At 36.8% G+C, this 19,770-nt stretch overlaps 5 protein-coding genes across 6 annotated transcripts; 2 read left to right on the top strand and 3 right to left on the bottom strand.

The window, feature by feature from the left end:
• The first annotated feature begins 1,226 nt into the window (after positions 1–1,226).
• On the top strand, positions 1,227–4,212 carry LOC105646329 (putative L-type lectin-domain containing receptor kinase S.5). Its single transcript, XM_089720251.1, has 2 exons — positions 1,227–2,620; positions 3,182–4,212. The coding sequence occupies exons 1-2, from the start codon at positions 1,378–1,380 to the stop codon at positions 4,009–4,011; spliced, it is 2,073 nt and encodes a 690-aa protein (XP_089576377.1). The 5' UTR covers positions 1,227–1,377; the 3' UTR covers positions 4,012–4,212.
• A 161-nt stretch (positions 4,213–4,373) lies between these two features.
• On the bottom strand, positions 4,374–5,861 carry LOC105646328 (2-oxoglutarate-dependent dioxygenase DAO). The gene is made up of 3 exons (XM_037637410.2): positions 5,403–5,861; positions 5,005–5,326; positions 4,374–4,907 (listed from the first exon to the last, which is right to left on the bottom strand). Exons 1-3 carry the CDS (start codon positions 5,732–5,734, stop codon positions 4,659–4,661), a joined length of 903 nt encoding a protein of 300 aa, XP_037493338.2. The 5' UTR covers positions 5,735–5,861; the 3' UTR covers positions 4,374–4,658.
• Positions 5,862–9,237: 3,376 nt separating this feature from the next.
• On the bottom strand, positions 9,238–11,544 carry LOC149496592 (kinesin-like protein KIN-14E). Of its 2 annotated transcripts, none has more exons than XM_089720253.1 (4): positions 11,272–11,544; positions 10,719–10,916; positions 10,160–10,431; positions 9,238–9,842 (listed from the first exon to the last, which is right to left on the bottom strand). In XM_089720253.1, exons 2-4 carry the CDS (start codon positions 10,911–10,913, stop codon positions 9,650–9,652), a joined length of 660 nt encoding a protein of 219 aa, XP_089576379.1. In that variant the 5' UTR covers positions 10,914–10,916; positions 11,272–11,544; the 3' UTR covers positions 9,238–9,649. The 2 variants fall into 2 exon arrangements, with proteins under 2 accessions (XP_089576379.1, XP_089576378.1); XM_089720252.1 differs by lacking the exon at positions 11,272–11,544 and adding an exon at positions 11,042–11,265.
• A 1,270-nt stretch (positions 11,545–12,814) lies between these two features.
• LOC105646324 (putative L-type lectin-domain containing receptor kinase S.5) lies at positions 12,815–18,045 on the top strand. Its single transcript, XM_089720411.1, is given in 3 exon segments — positions 12,815–14,405; positions 17,011–17,723; positions 17,725–18,045. Coding segments are annotated over 3 exon segments (2,076 nt in total). The 5' UTR covers positions 12,815–13,162; the 3' UTR covers positions 17,845–18,045.
• Positions 18,046–18,205: 160 nt separating this feature from the next.
• LOC105646326 (2-oxoglutarate-dependent dioxygenase DAO) lies at positions 18,206–19,681 on the bottom strand. Its single transcript, XM_089720412.1, has 3 exons — positions 19,237–19,681; positions 18,839–19,160; positions 18,206–18,741 (listed from the first exon to the last, which is right to left on the bottom strand). The coding sequence occupies exons 1-3, from the start codon at positions 19,566–19,568 to the stop codon at positions 18,493–18,495; spliced, it is 903 nt and encodes a 300-aa protein (XP_089576538.1). The 5' UTR covers positions 19,569–19,681; the 3' UTR covers positions 18,206–18,492.
• Positions 19,682–19,770: the final 89 nt, after the last annotated feature.

Here is a 19,770-nt window from a genome sequence, read left to right as displayed (position 1 = left end):
TGATCTACATCAATATTTAAATTATACGTACCTTTTTCTTTTTCTTTTTTTTAAAAAAAGTATTTATACGTATAATTGAATGGCACATTCACATACACTTTGATTATTTCATGTGCTGTTATGAATAGTTTCATTATCTGTTAAGATAAAACAACATTTGCATAATCACAATCTAGCTCCTTAATTGCTGTCACGGTTGAATTAAAATTAATTAATAGCAGCGGCATCAACGAAGAGGAAATGGAGAGCGACAAAAGGAACGTAGTCGGAATCCGAAGTCTCCTTCCTTTTTTTTTTAAAATAAAAAATAAAAAAATAAAAGAGCATATTGTTAAAGTCTTTTTTTATTAATTTGCCAATTTAGATCCTCCACTAGTGTCCAAGTCTTTTTTTTTTTTTTTTTTTTAGTAACCAAGAGTTGAAGTTAGTTAGGAGGCTGACGTCTGACGTGAATGGCTAAATGGTAGTTTAATTTATGGATTATGAAGCTATCAACTTGGTTTAATCAAATTTCGTGCATAAGATAATTGTTAACAAGAATGATCATAGTTAATTAATATAAGAATTTCAGAATGCGACACTTAATTGGATTTAAGTCAACCCTTATTCGCCATGTTTATATATTGCAGCAAATATTTTTATTTCTATGTCTATTAAAATCGAAGGAAAGAAATTTTCGAAAGAATAAAAAAATAAATTCAATTTTTAGAAAAATCACTTTATTACTTCCGATTATTTAAAAAAAAAATTAAAAGGAAAATATTTCTCATCAGCAAATTTTGCATGAGCTCAGCTGAGCTGATAAGAGAGGATTAGTTTGAAGTCGCATTCCAATAGCACAAAATTAATAAAGAAACCACAAAGCAAAGGAATAAGAAAAGCATAAGGTGACAAAGTCTATACGCCTAATATTTTATTAAAAAATTACCTAATCGTCGATGTCACCTAAAAGCTAAGCGCCTTGTTTGTTTGGATGTAAAATAACTGAGTAAAAATTTTTCAATATCTGTAAATTAACTTGTTTGAAAATGAAATATTACTATGAGTGGACATAAAGTATCTTTATTTTACTTTCTCCAATTTACTTTCCGTAATGAGAGAAAAATAAAACAATAAAGGTGTAATTAAATAAAATAAATTTACCATTTTACTTCCCACGTTTTACATTTTCTCTCCATCCAAACAAAGCTTATCAATTTCAAATAGTATCTCCCACAAAGGAAGAAAAGAAAACATGGCAACATGCTATGCTACAGTTAAATATTGTTTTTGAAAAATCATTCAAAGTCGGGAACTTTCTCTGCTTTCCATCATTTGTTTGGTTTTTAGCTACTAATTTCCTTCGTCTGTGTAAGCAGAGCCGCCATTAGAAGTTTAATGGATCTGCCGGCGGTGAGTTTTGCCACCATCTTTCTTTTACTTGTTTTACCAGACGCCGCCTGCCTCGCCCAGAAGTTGGAGACATCAGACCACGAGTTCGGTCCATTCAACAGCTCATACTACACCACCTTTGCAGTCTTAACGCCTGCTACAATCAGCAATAATGCACTTCAGGTCACTCCTGATTCTGCCGGTAACTTCACCCTTGCTAACAGGTCTGGCCGAGTCTTCTTCAATCAGTCTTTCACGCTTTGGGAAGGACAAGGCGAAGCTGCAAGGGTCGCTTCCTTTAACACTTCCTTCCTCATGAATATCTTTCGTGTTAACACCTCCTCTGTCCCTGGAGAGGGCTTAGCTTTCCTGATAGCCCCCGAGATTGAGCTCCCTCCCAACAGCAATGGACAGTATCTAGGTTTGACCAACTCCACCACCGATGGCGATTCCTCCAATGGCATCGTCGCCATCGAGCTTGACACCTTCAGGCAGGAGTTCGACCCGGATGACAACCACATGGGTCTCGACATCCATAGTGTTCGCTCCATCAAAGCGGTGCCGCTTTCTGACTTTGGCATTCAGATCGCTCCGGTGGGCACAAAAATTTACATGGTCTGGATTAATTACGATGGTGCCAAGAAGGAAATAAACGTTTACATGGCAGAGCAAGGAACGCCGAAACCCGCTAGGGCGGTGCTGAATGCGAATCTCGACCTCAAAGACCACGTCAATCAGACATCTTACTTTGGCTTTGCTGCATCCACAGGAACCTCCTACGAGCTCAACTGCGTGCTTGGCTGGAATTTGACAGTTGAGCTGCTGCCCTCTGCTAATGATAATAATGGCAAAAGTAATGGCAGTAATAAAAAGGTGATTGGAATCTCTGTAGGAGTTGGGGTGGGTGTATTGGTACTATTAATGATAGGGGCGGGTGGGTTGATCTATTATCTGAGAAAGAAGAAGGCGGCTTCGGATCCCAACATATTAGGAGCACTGAAGAGTCTACCAGGAATGCCGAGGGAATTCCGGTTTAGGGATCTAAAGAAGGCGACCAACAATTTCGATGAGAAGAATAAACTTGGTCAAGGTGGATTTGGAATGGTGTACAAAGGAGTTCTGCCTAATGAGAATGTTCCAGTGGCTGTCAAAAAGTTCTCCAGAGGCAATCTTAAGAGTCAAGATGATTTCTTGGCTGAGCTTACCATCATTAATCGTCTGCGCCATAAACATTTGGTCCGATTACTAGGTAAGATTTCTTTTGCTTTTTTTTTTTTTTTTTTTTTTTTCAGTTGTCATTTCTATGGCAGCATTCACACTCAAATCCTACAGTAGTTTTGGATATTGACCCATCTTTATCCCTATCCTAAGTCACCAAAAGGAATATTTGCTTTTTACTTATTTGCTTCCTTTCTCATTGGCCTGTAAGTCTTGTACAAACCCAAAAATTTGGAAAATGATCTCTTAATTTAGCTTTAGTCTAATTTTCTTCTCAAATGAAAGTAAAACAATGAATTAATCTAAAATTAGAGTCTTTATGATACATAACATTAGCAAGCAGAGAACCTTACCACAAGCCTGAGTCTAGAGTCTATTTTCCATGCGGCAGGAAAGTTCGAAAATGGGCAAAAAAATGAAGCTAGCTAAAATCATTAATATGATTTAATGTTTCAATCTCTTTTCATGGTAGAATTACATTACATTATAATTATAATTGCAAATGATGTGTTGTGCATTTAAACCTGGCTATTATGAATATCTAAATTTGATTATAATTTTTTATTTACTGTTGTTTTAAAATGAATGATAGGATGGTGCCACAAGAATGGAGTGCTGCTTCTGGTCTATGATTACATGCCAAATGGGAGCTTGGATAAACACCTATTCAATGGACCCGAAGAAAAAACTACTCTAGAGTGGAAAATCAGGTACAATATCATAGCTGGGCTGGCATCTGCACTGCACTATCTCCATAACGAGTATGACCAGAAAGTGGTGCATCGAGACCTCAAAGCCAGCAACATCATGCTCGATTCTAACTTTAATGCTCGCCTTGGCGATTTTGGGCTGGCTCGTGCCTTGGAAAATGAGAAGACTTCGTATGCAGAGCTAGAGGGAGTACCTGGAACTATGGGCTATATTGCCCCTGAATGCTTTCATACTGGCAAGGCCACCCGTGAGTCTGATGTCTATGGTTTTGGTGCTGTGGTTCTTGAGGTGGTATGCGGGCAGCGTCCTTGGACCAAAATTGCCGGCTTCCAGTTCTTGGTGGACTGGGTATGGTGGCTGAATCGGGAAGGGCGCATACTGGAGGCGGTTGACGAGAGTTTGGGCAATGACTACAATGTTGAGGAAGCCGAAAGGCTCCTGCTGCTTGGGTTGGCATGTTCCCATCCTATTGCAAGCGAGAGACCGAAAACACAAGCCATCTTTCAGATAGTATCAGGATCAGTGGCAGTTCCTCATGTCCCGCCTTTCAAGCCGGCTTTTGTTTGGCCTTCTGCAGCTGGACCAGATTCCAGCAGTAGCACCAACTTGGATGTTACAGCTGATACTACGAACATTACATCTGGTTGGACCCCTCAATGTGTCAGCCCTCAAAGCTATGCCGAGGGACTCACAGACAGTTCTTTTGTCTAGCCAAATCAATTCCTTCCTTTCCATTTATTCCTAATTTGTTTTATCTTTATCTAATTCTTTGGTAAGAAGAGGACATGGTCTGACATTTCCGTCCTAGCTTGCTATACGGTTCCTTTTTAAGATTTTATGGATTGTTGGAGGTGGTTTGTGCAAGTGTACATTTGGATCAAGAGAATTGTATACATTTTTTGGGTTTCGTAATTTATTTTACTGTATGGAACAAACAAAAGCTCCTGCTGAACAATGTTCATTTTATGTGGAAAGAAAAAAATACAAAGAAATGGATATTGGATCTCCTGAACTGATTAAAGAAAAAGAGAGGCATTTGTGAAGTTGTTGCGAAACATAGTAATTGCCAGATATAGCGTTAAAATTATAGCTTTTCACTCGTCTGAAAATCAAGACTTGAAGCACTTTCTTGCTGCTAATATTCCAGCCATGACATGAGTCAGAACAATCTAGTAAAAAACAATAAACCAGAACCCCCTGGTTATACATGTACGTGTCCATTTGGATGAACCAAGTACATCCTAATTTGAACTTGCAGGTCGAACATGCAGAAGTCATCTTCCATTGAATGTTTTTTCTAGTTATTAGTCTACACCAAGTTATTAATCTCTCCAGTCCGCAATGCTTCGCGTTAAAAGTCAGGACTGGATACGTACAAGTTCAAGAGCTTCCCCAGCATGCGATTTTGTGGATGCTCGGAGCTTTCTATAATCTTCAATGGTAAAAGGGGCATAAAGACGTGGGTTTTGGGCGTCAACAAATTCCGGTGGAGTATCCACTTCTGCCTTCTTTGGTCCCAAGAGGAATGTAGCAATTGATATCCGCAGTGTTGCTTCCTTGCATTGCACTCGATGCTTCACATTCCGGAGCCTCCCATTGCTCCATGCCTTTTGGCCATGTTATGCAGAAACAAGCATTTAGTTAATTTAACCAAACTATCACAGATTCAAATCAAAATCCAATTGGGAGAAAGAAAATGAATACCGTAGCAACATCCCCAAGATTGACGACGAGGGTGCCTGGCTCCGGATCAACGGCCACAAATGCGCCAGACTTGTCCATAACTTCGAGACCGCCAACGTTTTCATCGTCTTGAAGTATAGTAAGGAACCCAGAATCTGTGTGTATCTGGACTCCAGGGGAGCCTACGGTCTCAGGAGCGAAGTTATACTTGTTGATTCTAAATTGGCAAGCCCATCCCTCGAACAAATTATTGCCGGACCTGGAACCCATACTTTCAGCCAAAATTCGTGCTAAGTTGATCGCCAGCTCATAAATTGATTTGGCATACATCTCTATTACCTCTCTGGAAATAACAATTCAATCAGATACAGATACAAAAGGGACAAACAAACAGTACGAATTGCAATGGAAAATACCACCTTTGATGAGGAGAGGCTTCCAACTGAGAACAGAAGGTATCCACGGCATGGGAGGAGCCCATGTCGTAGAGTCCCAACGCCTCGTAAAGAGGATTGATTGCGCTTGGGGCCATGTAGCCGCTACCTGCTATTACATCTACGTTACGCTTCTTGATTTCCATAGGAAGGTCTAGCAGAGATCTAACTACCTTCTTCATCTCCGACATGAGAGATAAGGAGATGTTGTGGTTTACTAGTCGGAAACAGCCCCATTCCTCGCACGTCTTTCTCAATAGTTCACATTGTCCCGGAAAATCTTGCAGATCTATGGTTGGGACGCCTACTTTCTCCATTCTTATTGTTTGCTTCTGCGAAATTTGAACTCTGAGTCGCGTATGATGATCACTGTGATAATAAATTTTGACAAAGTTGCGTGATTACTCTATTTTTCCAAAAACAGATGTTACGTAATTTAATTTGCTTATTGTTCACGCTTATAAGATGTTTAATAAACCGCACAAAGCGACAACTTTCCTTTGGCACTTTGTCCCCCTCACCCGACAAAGTAGAGCAAGAGGTTGACATTGCCGATGAAATTCGAAAAAGAAAACAGAACAGTCTGACATTCATGTCGCCTCCACAAACCGCAAACCTAGATTCCTCAACTAAAATACCTTCTTCTTCTCCTTCGTTTTTTTTTTTCTTTTGAATTTCTGAATAAATGAGCGCTGGTGGTTTCGTTGAAGCTCTCTCCTTGCTGAAGATCTAAGTAGGTGCATGTGTTAGAACAAGCTTGTAACCTTGTTTCACAACAGAGATTATATTCTATTTCATTCTACTCTCTGTACAGTATCACCAGATGAAATCTTAAATATGCTTACAGATAGGGACGGAACTAGAAATTTGAATTAAGGGGGCAAAAAATACACATATAGACAAGTATATGTGAACATTGATTTAATTATATAAAAACTAGTAAAAGTTTTTTAGACATTTAAAGTCATTTAAAAATAATATTTAAACTTTAAAACATAAAAATTTGGACTTTTAAAAATTTTTTCCTCAATTTTTATAATTTTCTAAGTATATAAAAATTCATTTTTAAAAAATCCATTTTAAAAAGAGTGTATCAAAAATTATTGAAACAGAATAAATTGAATATTTAATTTAGTTTAATATATATAGAGAGAAATTCTAAAGTAATTGAATCACCACTCTAAGATTTGTAGAGAGAAACTTTTAACATAATACAATTCAATCCTCATTTTAAGATTCGTAGAGAGAAATTTTTAACATAATAATAATAACAATTCATTACATACATATTATATCTCAAACTAAAATTTTTAATATAAGCAATTAAAACTATGCGTTAATTTTTTATAAAAAAACAAAAAAACAAAATAATGAGGCACTAATTAACTCAAACTTCAATATTTTTTTCATAATTAATTTTAAAAACAATATGTAACACCCCTTCCCGGTTCACCCGTAAACCCGAATGAACCGAGTCGAGATGCTACAAGCTGGTTGACTGTATGGTCTGACATGCTGAAAACATACTGTATGTTGAATATAATAACATGCTGGTACTGTTTCCAAAAATAATGTAATTTATATTTACAAAACATGATACAAGTTTACAAAATGAAATGGGCCCAACTGTGTGCCCTGTACATGCCATAAAAAGAAAAACAAAATGAGTTTCTACCCTGAAGACCGAGTCTTCTACAGATGAACTGCAGCAGTTGTACGCGGACTCTCTATGGACCAGTCTCAAAACCTACGAGTTAAACAGGTAACTCGCTGAGCAAATAATGCTCAGTGGATATCTCAACAAATAAAGAAACAATTAAACACATACATATATAGAAAGAACCATGGAAACATATATGGCACATATAGGCTCACACATTATGATACTTTCATGATATCTTGATTATCTTTTGTACTGTTTATAATCCTGTATAATTCATGAAATGTTATGTCAAGATATCTGAATGGCTCCATAAGGTAATAGTGAAACCGAAGTGATAAGATAAACTGTATGAAACTGGGTAAAACTGTATGCTATAGGCCCCTAACCGGATTCGCCTATGCCAATATTGTCCGTTTTGGTGCCCCTAACCGGATTCGCACCGCACGGTTTAATCATATCCACTCAACGGCCTGTAGCCGGAGTTCCAAACTGTATGGGGCGCAGATCTGCTATTCTATGTCGCGACATAGCCTTATCTACATGGTTTCTACCCAACCTCAATGGAGCTTCATATTAGCATATCAACAATGTAACACAATAGCACATAAATGGTTTTGCAACTTCATAGTTCATCCTATTGATTTGATTTCACACCATCTAAATGCTTACATGTTGTTTGAATCCATGTTCTTATGTTGTATTTTTGTTGTAAAATGATTGGATGCATGCATGTTGAGCAAAGAAATGTGATTACATAGCAATTGAAAGGCAAAAGAGGGTCACAGCACAAGTCGCGACCGCGTATGTGAAAGTCGCGAGCGCGACTTGTGCACCCTAAGAGTCAGTGTGTTTCTGGCTGACGTCGCGACCGCGCAACACAAGTCGCGAGCGCGTATTCAAACCTCGCGAGCGCGAGAAGTGCAATCGAGAGTCAGAGAGGTTTCTGGCTCAAGTCGCGACCGCGCAGCACAAGTCGCGAGCGCGAGATGAAGTCGCGAGCGCGCTTGTGTGATTCGCGAGCGCGAGATGCGCACACTGAGAGTCAGAGAGCTTCTGGCCAAACTCGCGACCGCGCATGTGAAAGTCGCGAGCGCGAGTTGTGCCATTTGAGAGTCAGAGAGCTACCTGACTCAAGTCGCGAGCGCGCAATGGGAAATCGCGAGCGCGACTTGTTTTCCAGTATGCGCGAGCGCGCGACGTGATTCCAGATTGTGCAGTCTGTGTTCTTTTGGCCATAACTCTCAATATACAACTTCAAAGTGAATGATTCAAAAGCCCATGTAAAGCTAACACAGAAAGGAACAAATAATTCTTCTATGACAATTCCTAATTCCATCATTATATGGGTTCAAAATCAAGATGAAGTTGCTGGTAACATTTCCAGCAAACTCTGTTTCCGTTTCATATATTCATCCCCTGTTTTCACATCATTTCCAGTACTTCCACCCAACAACAAGCAACATATCATCTCATGAGCAACACTCCACACAATTTTTCATGCAAAGAACATAGGAAATAACAAGAGATATCAAACCTGTCTTGCCACAAAGCTGGGGCTCTGTTTTAACTTCTCTTTTCTGCTACCTTTGAACTTTCTTCTCCTATACACAAGAATTCTCATAACTCATCTCCAATATAACTCAATTAAAGAGTGGATAACATATAACTTCAAGGAATTCTACTTACTTGGAGGTGACTTAGTGCTTAACGTGCATGAAACTTGCAAGGAAACGGGAGGGAAAGTAAGAAGAGAATATGAAAATGGGAAAGTGAGTTGATAAGAACGGGTAGTCTCTAGAAGCAATGACTTGGCTGTGTAACATATCTACTTGGTACCTCAAGTGTACAAAGACACAACTTACCACCCAAGCTATATGTTTGGAGGCAAACAAGTCCTAAACTTTCCATGCAAATAAGTCCACTTATCATCTCATGCTACCCGAACCGGGTTTGGTTCAACCCAACTCACCCTTCCTCTATGATATGACTCAACTCAACGCACTAGGATGTTACACAATAAATATTCTTTTATTCAATAACTTGAATGAAAATTCAATTTCAACTAGACCTATAAAATTTAACACTACCACAGCCATTGCTTTAGCTCTTAATAGAAGATGAGAGTCAAATTTCATTTTTTGAAGGGAACAAATTAAATAAGAAAAAATTAAAATGGTAGTATATTGTAAATTTTCACAAAAAGGAGTGGCTTCGTCATTGCTTACAGATTGCCGCATATCACATCAAAACGGATACAAAAGCTGCTTCTTGATTCAATACCTAAATTTTCATTTTCATTCAAAAATGTATTGAACGTAAAAATGCCGACTAATATATATATATACACACCATTCTAACTATACAACCTAAATCCTTTCACGTGGCTCACGGCTTCTGGAGCTTTACTATAACCTTACGAAGAGAAAGAGATCACTAGAACCAATCACATATCAAATCACCTAACCCATCTACTGTGTTCATCTCCTTGGTCGATGTTAGTAAAGACCATAATGTAAAAGAAGTGCACAACTTCCCTGGCAAAATTTCATCCAAAAGCATATGTTAACCTCTACATTGAATGACGACCATCTGTCCTATCTTTCATCTGACGCTCCTCTTGGATCTCTTCATAATCTTCGTCCTCCCCTCTCCTACCTGCTTGCTCTTTCCAATGTGCAATCAACTTTTTCAGTCGAGCTATCTCTTTTGATGAAATGTTTTTGCTCGCATCATTGATAATTGATCTAACTCTTGATGCATACCTGAAACGACATAGAAGTGAGATGTTATTGCCAAAACGATGAGAAGAACATAAACCCTTAAACACCTTGGTTACACGGATATTTTTAATTCAGATTTCATCCTTACCAAAACTAAATGCCACTGCCCCTAAAATCCAGCAAGGAAAAAGAAAACTGCTAATGAATAGAGCCACGTATATAAAAATTGCAAAGGAACCATGGATTAATTTCAAGCAACTGGTGCCAATTTAATATCTTAACTTAAATCAATTTTAACCTTAAGACATGATATGTAATAAAACTGAACACAGCAGAAACTTTTTAAACTAAGAACATACATTAAAGAATTGTACGTCTCATCCAAATTTGATTCAGCTGGTGATACGTTCACGAACATAAGCGTCTTGGCATTACCACCAAGGGAATCACTCATTAGCATTGTTAATTTATGGTTCCTATAAGGTATGTGTTGATTGCCAGAAGATAAAGCACCCATGACATCTCCAAGTGCAGAAAGAGATTTGTTGATACTTTGAGCTTCCTTAAGTTGATGACCTGAAGAGCCTGATTTCTTCACCCTTTCTGAACCAGCCAGATCCACAAAACTTAACTGCATATGGTATCAAAATTGAGTTATATTCAAAAATAGATGAAGTTATGTACTTATTCGTAAATATATGAAGCTATGTGCAAAAGTTAAAGAAATAATGTAAATGAAGCTATAACCTTAGAATAAAATACACTAGGTAGTTACATTCCTCTCCACATTTGTATACGTAACTATAAATATGCACCTCCACAAACAATTAAAAGAACAAGGGTGCTTTTACATTATGTTCCCTATATCAGTGTGTAGAATCATCTTATCATTTATAAACAATAGCACATCCTGGATACCTTTCCCCTTGCAACAGATTGGGTCTGAAGATTAGTACTTTCAATAATGATTGAAAGAATCAAATGAGACCTTGAACTTTCTTCATTCATTTGAGTTCCAGAAGTATGTCTCCTCTCAGAACCACTTTGAATAATATTCTGCAACTCCTCGAATGTTGAGATTGATATGACTGTTACATTTTCTACAGATACCATACCCTGAACATCAAAAATTGAGACCCAAAACCTAAAATCAGTTTTAACCGAACTCAAACAAATTAAACCTAACATAAAACAAACCTTTAAAAGCCAATATTAGTAACACCTTGTGAAAAAACAATTACCTTTGAATCTTTTTTAATATCCAATTTCAAGGGCTTTACATTTTTTGGTAATAAAAGGTCCACAAGTGTATCCTGGTACAGCTCCAACATTTTTTCTTTCTTTTTTTTTTTTTTTTCCCTTTGAATTAATCGAAACAAAACAATTGCAGGAAGGGATAAAAATTGGGGCAAATCAATTTCAGAAAGGGATAAAATTTGGGGCAAAGAAACAGAGTGTAGAAAAACATTACCGAACAGCTATGGGAGATACAATTCTTGATAAACAGGTACAGGGCTATGGCGAGAGATGACTTTGAAAAAGCTTAACGCGCTTCCATCCCTCCTTTTATGCTCCTAAAATTATGCAATCCTTGGCGTTATTTTGTTTCTGAGGCGGTAACGTTGAACACAGGGCAGGGCCTCCCCCACACTCAGTAGTGCTCCAAATCAGCCCAGCCGAGCCAAACTTCAAAGAGAAGGGTAATACCCGAACTCAGACTTGGACTTGCCTTGTTTCAAAATATCCAGACTTAAGCTGGATTCAGCAGGATGTAGATGAGCTAAAGCTCGAGCTGGGCTCAGTCCTAACCTCAGCTCGATTAAATCAAAATACACAATTACAATTTTTGTTTTATGAATTACAGTTGAATTTTAATTCAACTAATTTTAAACAATCTTAATTTTCGCTTTATCTATACTTATTATTTATACTCGTAATTTAATATTTTTTAATAATAAATTTAAATTTAAATACGAGTTTCCTAATTAAATTTAAAAATATTAATTAATCTTTAGTAATATTTGTCTTTTTTTTTATTAAATCTTGGTATTGAAATATGATTTTTATTTTTAATATTAGATACAAATAAGACATCAACGTAATAATTGAATTCAAATATTAATTCTTTTAATATCAATTATAAAATATCAATTTTAGTTATGTGATAAGTCTTTTCTAACTTAAAAAGGATCTTTGAATGTAAAAAGTATATATAAACTACATATTGCACATACCTAATATATAAAAAATTCTCAAAATCCATATTAATTTGATTATGTTTTGAATATAAACTTATACCTTATTGAGATTTTAACGTTGCTGAAGTTCAAAAAAGTTTGACCAATAAAAATGAAAATTGACATTAGGGATTAAAAAATAAAAAATATATATATTAACAAAAATGTTTTTAAAGAGGAAATTTCTCATGTTATGGAGAGTTTTTGAAGTTGGTTTCTACGAGACACTTATTTAATCGTCTTCAAAAAAAAATCCAAATAGGCTTCACCAAAATCCTTTCGGGTTCTTGCTTTTATCATTAATTGCTTACATTTTAATTATAGGTCTCCTGTAGGGCCAACATTTTGGAATTCACGTCCACGTGATCTACATCAATATTTAAACTATACGTACCTTTTTCTTTTTCAAAAAAAAAAATTTTCTTAATTTTTTTACAGGCAAAAGGAACCTAGTTGGAATCCGAAGTCTCCTTTCTTTCTTTCTTTTTTTTTTTTTAAATAAAAAAATAAAAAAACATATTGTTAAAGTCTTTTTTTATTAATTTGAAGTCGCACTCCAATAGCACAAAATTAATAAAGAAACCACAAAGGAAAGGAATAAGAAAAGCATAAGGTGACAAAGTCTATACGCCTAATATTTTATTAAAAAATCACCTAAGCGCTTTGGTTGGATGTAAAATAACTGCGTAAAAATTTTTCAATATCTGTAAATTAACTTGTTTGAAAATGAAATATTACTATGAGTGGACATAAAGTATCTTTATTTTACTTTCTCCAATTTACTTTCCGTAATGAGAGAAAAATAAAACAATAAAGGTGTAATTAAATAAAATAAATTTACTCCCGCTGTACCAAAGAAAAAATGCAAAATAAGGAAGTAAATTGGATAGTACCATTTTACTCCCACGTTTTACATTTTCTCTCTATCCAAACAAAGCTTATCAATTTCAAATAGTATCTCCCACAAAGGAAGAAAAAAAAAATGGCAACATGCTATGCTACAGTTAAATATTGTTTTTGAAAAATCATTCAAAGTCGGGAACTTTCTCTGCTTTCCATCATTTGTTTGGTTTTTAGCTACTAATTTCCTTCGTCTGTGTAAGCAGAGCCGCCATTAGAAGTTTAATGGATCTGCCGGCGGTGAGTTTTGCCACCATCTTTCTTTTACTTGTTTTACCAGACGCCGCCTGCCTCGCCCAGAAGTTGGAGACATCAGACCACGAGTTCGGTCCATTCAACAGCTCATACTACACCACCTTTGCAGTCTTAACGCCTGCTACAATCAGCAATAATGCACTTCAGGTCACTCCTGATTCTGCCGGTAACTCCACCCTTGCCAACAGGTCTGGCCGAGTCTTCTTCAATCAGTCTTTCACGCTTTGGGAAGGACAAGGCGAAGCTGCAAGGGTCGCTTCCTTTAACACTTCCTTCCTCATGAATATCTTTCGTGTTAACACCTCCTCTGTCCCTGGAGAGGGCTTAGCTTTCCTGATAGCCCCCAAGATTGACCTCCCTCCCAACAGCAATGGACAGTATCTAGGTTTGACCAACTCCACCACCGATGGCGATTCCTCCAATGGCATCGTCGCCATCGAGCTTGACACCTTCAAGCAGGAGTTCGACCCGGATGACAACCACATGGGTCTCGACATCCATAGTGTTCGCTCCATCAAAGCGGTACCGCTTTCTGACTTTGGCATTCAGATCGCTCCGGTGGGCGCAAAAATTTACATGGTCTGGATTAATTACGATGGTGCCAAGAAGGAAATAAACGTTTACATGGCAGAGCAAGGAACGCCGAAACCCGCTAGGGCGGTGCTGAATGCGAATCTCGACCTCAAAGACCACGTCAATCAGAAATCTTACTTTGGCTTTGCTGCATCCACAGGAAGCTCCTACGAGCTCAACTGCGTGCTTGGCTGGAATTTGACAGTTGAGCTGCTGCCCTCTGCTAATGATAATAATGGCAAAAGTAATGGCAGTAATAAAAAGGTAATTGGAATCTCTGTAGGAGTTGGGGTGGGTGTATTGGTACTATTAATGATAGGGGCGGGTGGGTTGATTTATTATCTGAGAGAGAAGAAGGCGGCTTTGGATCCCATCATATTAGGAGCACTGAAGAGTCTGCCAGGAATGCCGAGGGAATTCCGGTTTAGGGATCTAAAGAAGGCGACCAACAATTTCGATGAGAAGAATAAACTTAGTCAAGGTGGATTTGGAATGGTGTACAAAGGAGTTCTGCCTAATGAGAATGTTCCAGTGGCTGTCAAAAAGTTCTCCAGAGGCAATCTTCAGAGTCAAGATTATTTCTTGGCTGAGCTTACCATCATTAATCGTCTGCGCCATAAACATTTGGTCCGATTACTAGGTAAGATTTCTTTTGCTTTTTTTTTTTTTTTTTTCAGTTGTCATTTCTATGGCAGCATTCACACTCAAATCCTACAGTAGTTTTGGATATTGACCCATTTTTATCCCCATCCTAAGTCACCAAAAGGAATATTTGCTTCCTTTCTCGTTGGCCTGTAAGTCTTGTACAAACCCAAAAATTTGGAAAATGATCTCTTAATTTAGCTTTAGTCTAATTTTCTTCTCAAATCAAGTAAAACAATGAATTAATCTAAGGGAAAATTATTATTTAGTCCCTCCGTTTTTACATAATTATCCAATTAATCTCAAGTTTTGCGCAAATATCTAATTAGTTCCTCATGTTTAACTCTGTCTAATTAAAAGGTCATTCCGTCCGAAAAATTGGTTTTTTTCCGTTAATTATAGACTAAAAGACTAAAACACCCCTCCCTAACTGACGTAGACTATAAGGGAAAATTATTATCTAGTCCCTCAGGTTTTACATAATTATCTAATTAATCTCAAGTTTTGCGCAAATATCTAACTAGTCCCTCAGATTTAACTCCGTCTAATTGAAAGGTCCTTCCGTCAGAAAAGTTAGTTTTTTTCCGTTAATTGAAGACTAAAAGACTAAAACACTCCTCCCTAACTGACATGGACCAGTATGAAGCGATAATGATATACTTAGTTTGTTTCCCTTTTGTTCCTTCCATGCCATAATAATATACCTAGTTTATCTTTTGCACAGATAACTTTGCATTAAATATTAATATTCATATTCAAAGTTATGAAATTATAATAATATAAGTGGCAATAATAATTACTTTTTTTATCTATAAATAACTATTATTTTAGAGTCGGTGTTTTCTCCGCAAATATCTTTTTTTTTAGAATATTAATGAATAATTAATTTTTTTTTCAATTTTATCCTTATTTATATTAAATTTAATAATTATTTTTATAATTTTCCAAAATCATATAACATCTCCTCTCTTACTTAAGGTTACGTAATAAAATTAATTAATATTTCGTTACAATTTAGAAGAATAAATTTACTTACTTAATTACCATAAAAACATTAAAAGTATTTATGAATAGATGGAATACTTTGTTTTTTTTTTTTTTTAGATTTTATCAATGATAATTGTAATGTTTCTTGATAAAATTTGCATATTAAATATGAATAAAATAGAAAATTATGTTTATTACTTTTTTTCTAAAAAAGAAACTATGATGACAATTATGGGTAAAAAGAAAAATGAGGTATTTACTTTTTTGAAGAGGTATTTACTTTCATGATTCACTTAAATTTAATAGTATTTAATTAGAACATCAAATTAATTTTTTTATCCTTTTTTTAATACTGTCTTTGTTCCATAATACTTGTCAAATTTGAGAAAATAGTTTGTTCTAAAATATTTGTCTAATTTGGTCTAAAATACTTGTTATATTTGCAGTTTTAAGGAGTAATAAATATTTTTTTCATATTTACCCTTTGTGTATGATTAATAATTATTACTTCAATTTAATGATTTTCTTAGAGATTAATATTAAATTAAGGGTAATATTGTCAAAATTTATTCAATAATTTATTATAATTTATACAAATTTAATAATTTTTTTAAAAGACATGAAATTCTAAATGTGACGAATATTATAGAATGAAGATAGTAATATTTTAGAGACATAATTATATTTAATGGTTTTCGATTTGCAAATATTCATAATCTAAAACTAAACCGTACATTTAAGAGAGAAAAATGATTATGTCTCCATCGACTTTATATGAAACTCTTCAATTTTTATTTTTAAATTTAGCGAAGGCTAATTTTCCTACTTGTATAATTAAGCTTAATCTATACAATTCTACATGTGCATAAAATTATAGGGAAAATTATTATTAAGTCTTTTAGTTTATCCAATTCCCTCCTTTATCGCTTCATACTGGTCCACGTCAGCTAGAGAGAGGTGTTTTAGTATTTTAATCTTCAATTAACGAAAAAAAACTAACTTTTCGGACGGAAGGACCTTTCAATTAGACGGAGTTAAACCTGAGGGACTAATTAGATATTTGTGCAAAACTTGGGATTAGTTAGATAATTATGTAAAACCTGAGGGACTAGATAATAATTTTCCCTTATGGTCCACGTCAGCTAGGGAAGGGTGTTTTAGTCTTTTAGTCTATAATTAACAGAAAAAAACCAACTTTTCGGACGGAAGGACCTTTTAATTAGACGGAGTTAAACCTGAGGGACTAGTTAGATATTTGCACAAAACTTAGGATTAGTTGGATAATTATGTAAAAACGGAGGGACTAAATAATAAATTTCCCTTAATCTAAAAATAGAGTCTTTATCATACATAACATTAGGAAGCAGAGAACCTTACCACAAGCCTGAGTCTAGAGTCTATTTTCCATGCGGCAGGAAAGTTCGAAAATGAGCGAAAAAATGAAGCTAGCTAGAATCATTAATATGATTTAATGTCTCAATCTCTTTTCATGGTAGAATTACATTACATTATAATAATAATTGCAAATGATGTGTTGTGCATTTAAACCTGGCTATTATGAATATCTAAATTTGATTATAATTTTTTATTTATTGTTGTTTTAAAATTAATGATAGGATGGTGCCACAAGAATGGAGTGCTGCTTCTGGTCTATGATTACATGCCAAATGGCAGCTTGGATAAACACCTATTCAGTGGACCCGAAGAAAAAACCACTCTAGAGTGGAGAATCAGGTACAATATCATAGCTGGTCTGGCATCTGCACTGCACTATCTCCATAACGAGTATGACCAGAAAGTGGTGCATCGAGACCTCAACGCCAGCAACATCATGCTCGATTCTAACTTTAATGCTCGCCTTGGCGATTTTGGGCTGGCTCGTGTCTTGGAAACTAAGAAGACTTCGTATGCAGAGCTAGAGGGAGTAACTGGAACTATGGGCTATATTGCCCCTGAATGCTTTCATACTGGCGAGGCCACCCGTGAGTCTGATGTCTATGGTTTTGGTGCTGTGGTTCTTGAGGTGGTATGCGGGCAGCGTCCTTGCACCAAAATTGCCGGCTTCCAGTACTTGGTGGACTGGGTATGGTGGCTGCATCGGGAAGGGCGCATACTGGAGGCGGTTGACGAGAGGTTGGGCAATGACTACAATGTTGAGGAAGCCAAAAGGCTCCTGCTGCTTGGGTTGGCATGTTCCCATCCTATTGCAAGCGAGAGACCGAAAACACAAGCCATCTTTCAGATAGTATCAGGATCAGTGGCAGTTCCTCGTGTCCCGCTTTTCAAGCCGGCTTTTATTTGGCCTTCTGCAGCTGGATCAGATTCCAGCAGTAGCTAGCACCAACTTGGATGTTACAGCAGATACTACGAACATTACATCTGGTTGGACCCCTCAATGTGTTAGCCCTCGAAGCCATGCCGAGGGACTCACAGACAGTTCTTTTGTCTAGCCAAATCAATTCCTTCCTTTCCATTTATTCCTAATTTGTTTTATCTTTATCTAATTCTTTGGTAAGATGAGGACATCGTCTGACATTTCCGTCCTAGCTTGCTATTCGGTTCCTTTTTAAGATTTTATGGATTGTTGGAGGTGGTTTGTGCAAGTGTACATTTGGATCAAGAGAATTGTATACATTTTTTGCGTTTCGTAATTTATTTTACTGTATTGAAGAAACAAAAGCTCCTGCTGAAAAATGTTCATTTTATGTGGAAAGAGAAAAATACAAAGAAATGGATATTGGATCTCCTGAACTGATTAAAGAAAAGAGAGGCATTTGTGAAGTTGTTGCGAAGCATAGTAATTGCAAGATATAGCGTTAAAATTATAGCTTTTCACTCGTCTGAAAATCAAGACTTGAAGCACTTTCTTGCTGCTAATATTCCAGCCATGACATGAGTCAGAACAATCTAGTAAAAAACGATAAACCAAAACCCCCTGGTTATACATGTACGTGTCCATTTGGATGAACCAAGTACAGCCTAATTTGAACTTGCAGGTCCATCATGCAGAAGTCATATCTTCCATTGAATGTTTTTTCTAGTTATTAGTCTACAACAAGTTATTAATCTCTCCAGTCCGCAATGCTTCGTATTAAAAGTCAGGACTGGATACGTACAAGTTCAAGAGCTTTCCCAGCATGCGATTTTGTGGATGCTCGGAGCTTTCTATAATCTTCAATGGTAAAAGGGGCATAAAGACGTGGGTTTTGAGCGTCAACAAATTCCGATGGAGTATCCACTTCTGCCTTCTTTGGTCCCAAGAGGAATGTAGCAATTGATATCCGTAGTGTTGCTTCCTTGCTTTGCACTCTATGCTTCACATTCCGGAGCCTCCCATTGCTCCATGCCTTTTGGCCATGTTATGCAGAAACAAGCATTTAGTTAATTTAACCAAACTATCACAGATTCAAATCAAAATCCAATTGGGAGAAAGAAAATGAATACCGTAGCAACATCCCCAAGATTGACGACGAGGGTGCCTGGCTCCGGATCAACGGCCACAAATGCGCCAGACTTGTCCATAACTTCGAGACCGCCAACGTTTTCATCATCTTGAAGTATAGTGAGGAACCCAGAATCTGTGTGTATCTGGACTCCAGGGGAGCCTACAGTCTCAGGAGCGAAGTTATACTTGTTGATTCTAAATTGGCAAGCCCATCCCTCGAACAAATTATTGCTGGACCTGGAACCCATACTTTCAGCCAAAATTCGTGCTAAGTTGATCGCCAGCTCATAAATTGATTTGGCATACATCTCTATTACCTCTCTGGAAATAACAATTCAGTCAGATACAGATACAAAAGGGACAAAGAAACAGTACGAATTGCAATGGAAAATACCACCTTTGATGAGGAGAGGCTTCCAACTGAGAACAGAAGGTATCCACGGCATGGGAGGAGCCCATGTCGTAGAGTCCCAACGCCTCGTAAAGAGGATTGATCGCGCTTGGGGCCATGTAGCCGCTACCTGCTATTACATCTACGTTGCGCTTCTTGATTTCCATAGGAAGGTCTAGCAGAGATCTAACTACCTTCTTCATCTCCGACATGAGAGGCAAGGAGATTTTGTGGTTTACTAGTCGGAAACAGCCCCATTCCTCGCACGTCTTTCTCAATAGTTCATACTGTCCCGGAAAATCTTGCAGATCTATGGTTGGGACGCCTACTTTCTCCATTCTTATTGTTTGCTTCTGCGAAATTTGAACTCTGAGTCGCGTATGATGATCACTGTGATAATAAATTTTGACAAAGTTGCGTGATTACTCTATTTTTCCAAAAACAGATGTTACGTAATTTAATTTGCTTATTATTCACGCTTATAAGATGTTTAACAAACCGCACAAAGCGACAACTTTCCTTTGGCACTTTGTCCCCCTT

This window comes from Jatropha curcas, chromosome 4 (genome assembly GCF_041381405.1).
Source record: "Jatropha curcas cultivar XTBG-Jc1 chromosome 4, XTBG_Jcur_1.0, whole genome shotgun sequence".
Lineage (NCBI taxonomy): Eukaryota > Viridiplantae > Streptophyta > Magnoliopsida > Malpighiales > Euphorbiaceae > Jatropha > Jatropha curcas.
This window is presented reverse-complemented; position numbering and strand designations above follow the sequence as displayed.

Coding starts and splice junctions, on each gene's coding strand:
- LOC105646329 (XM_089720251.1), top strand. CDS start 1,378: ATGGATCTGCCGGCGGTGAGTTTTGCCACCATCTTTCTTTTACTTGTT. Junction 2,621..3,181: donor ACATTTGGTCCGATTACTAG/GTAAGATTTCTT, acceptor AATGAATGATAG/GATGGTGCCACAAGAATGGA.
- LOC105646328 (XM_037637410.2), bottom strand. CDS start 5,734: ATGGAGAAAGTAGGCGTCCCAACCATAGATCTGCAAGATTTTCCGGGA. Junction 5,327..5,402: donor GAAGCCTCTCCTCATCAAAG/GTGGTATTTTCC, acceptor TGTTATTTCCAG/AGAGGTAATAGAGATGTATG. Junction 4,908..5,004: donor ATCTTGGGGATGTTGCTACG/GTATTCATTTTC, acceptor CATGGCCAAAAG/GCATGGAGCAATGGGAGGCT.
- LOC149496592 (XM_089720252.1), bottom strand. CDS start 11,131: ATGTTGGAGCTGTACCAGGATACACTTGTGGACCTTTTATTACCAAAA. Junction 10,917..11,041: donor ATATTAAAAAAGATTCAAAG/GTAATTGTTTTT, acceptor TTTGATGTTCAG/GGTATGGTATCTGTAGAAAA. Junction 10,432..10,718: donor AATCTGTTGCAAGGGGAAAG/GTATCCAGGATG, acceptor TACCATATGCAG/TTAAGTTTTGTGGATCTGGC.
- LOC105646326 (XM_089720412.1), bottom strand. CDS start 19,568: ATGGAGAAAGTAGGCGTCCCAACCATAGATCTGCAAGATTTTCCGGGA. Junction 19,161..19,236: donor GAAGCCTCTCCTCATCAAAG/GTGGTATTTTCC, acceptor TGTTATTTCCAG/AGAGGTAATAGAGATGTATG. Junction 18,742..18,838: donor ATCTTGGGGATGTTGCTACG/GTATTCATTTTC, acceptor CATGGCCAAAAG/GCATGGAGCAATGGGAGGCT.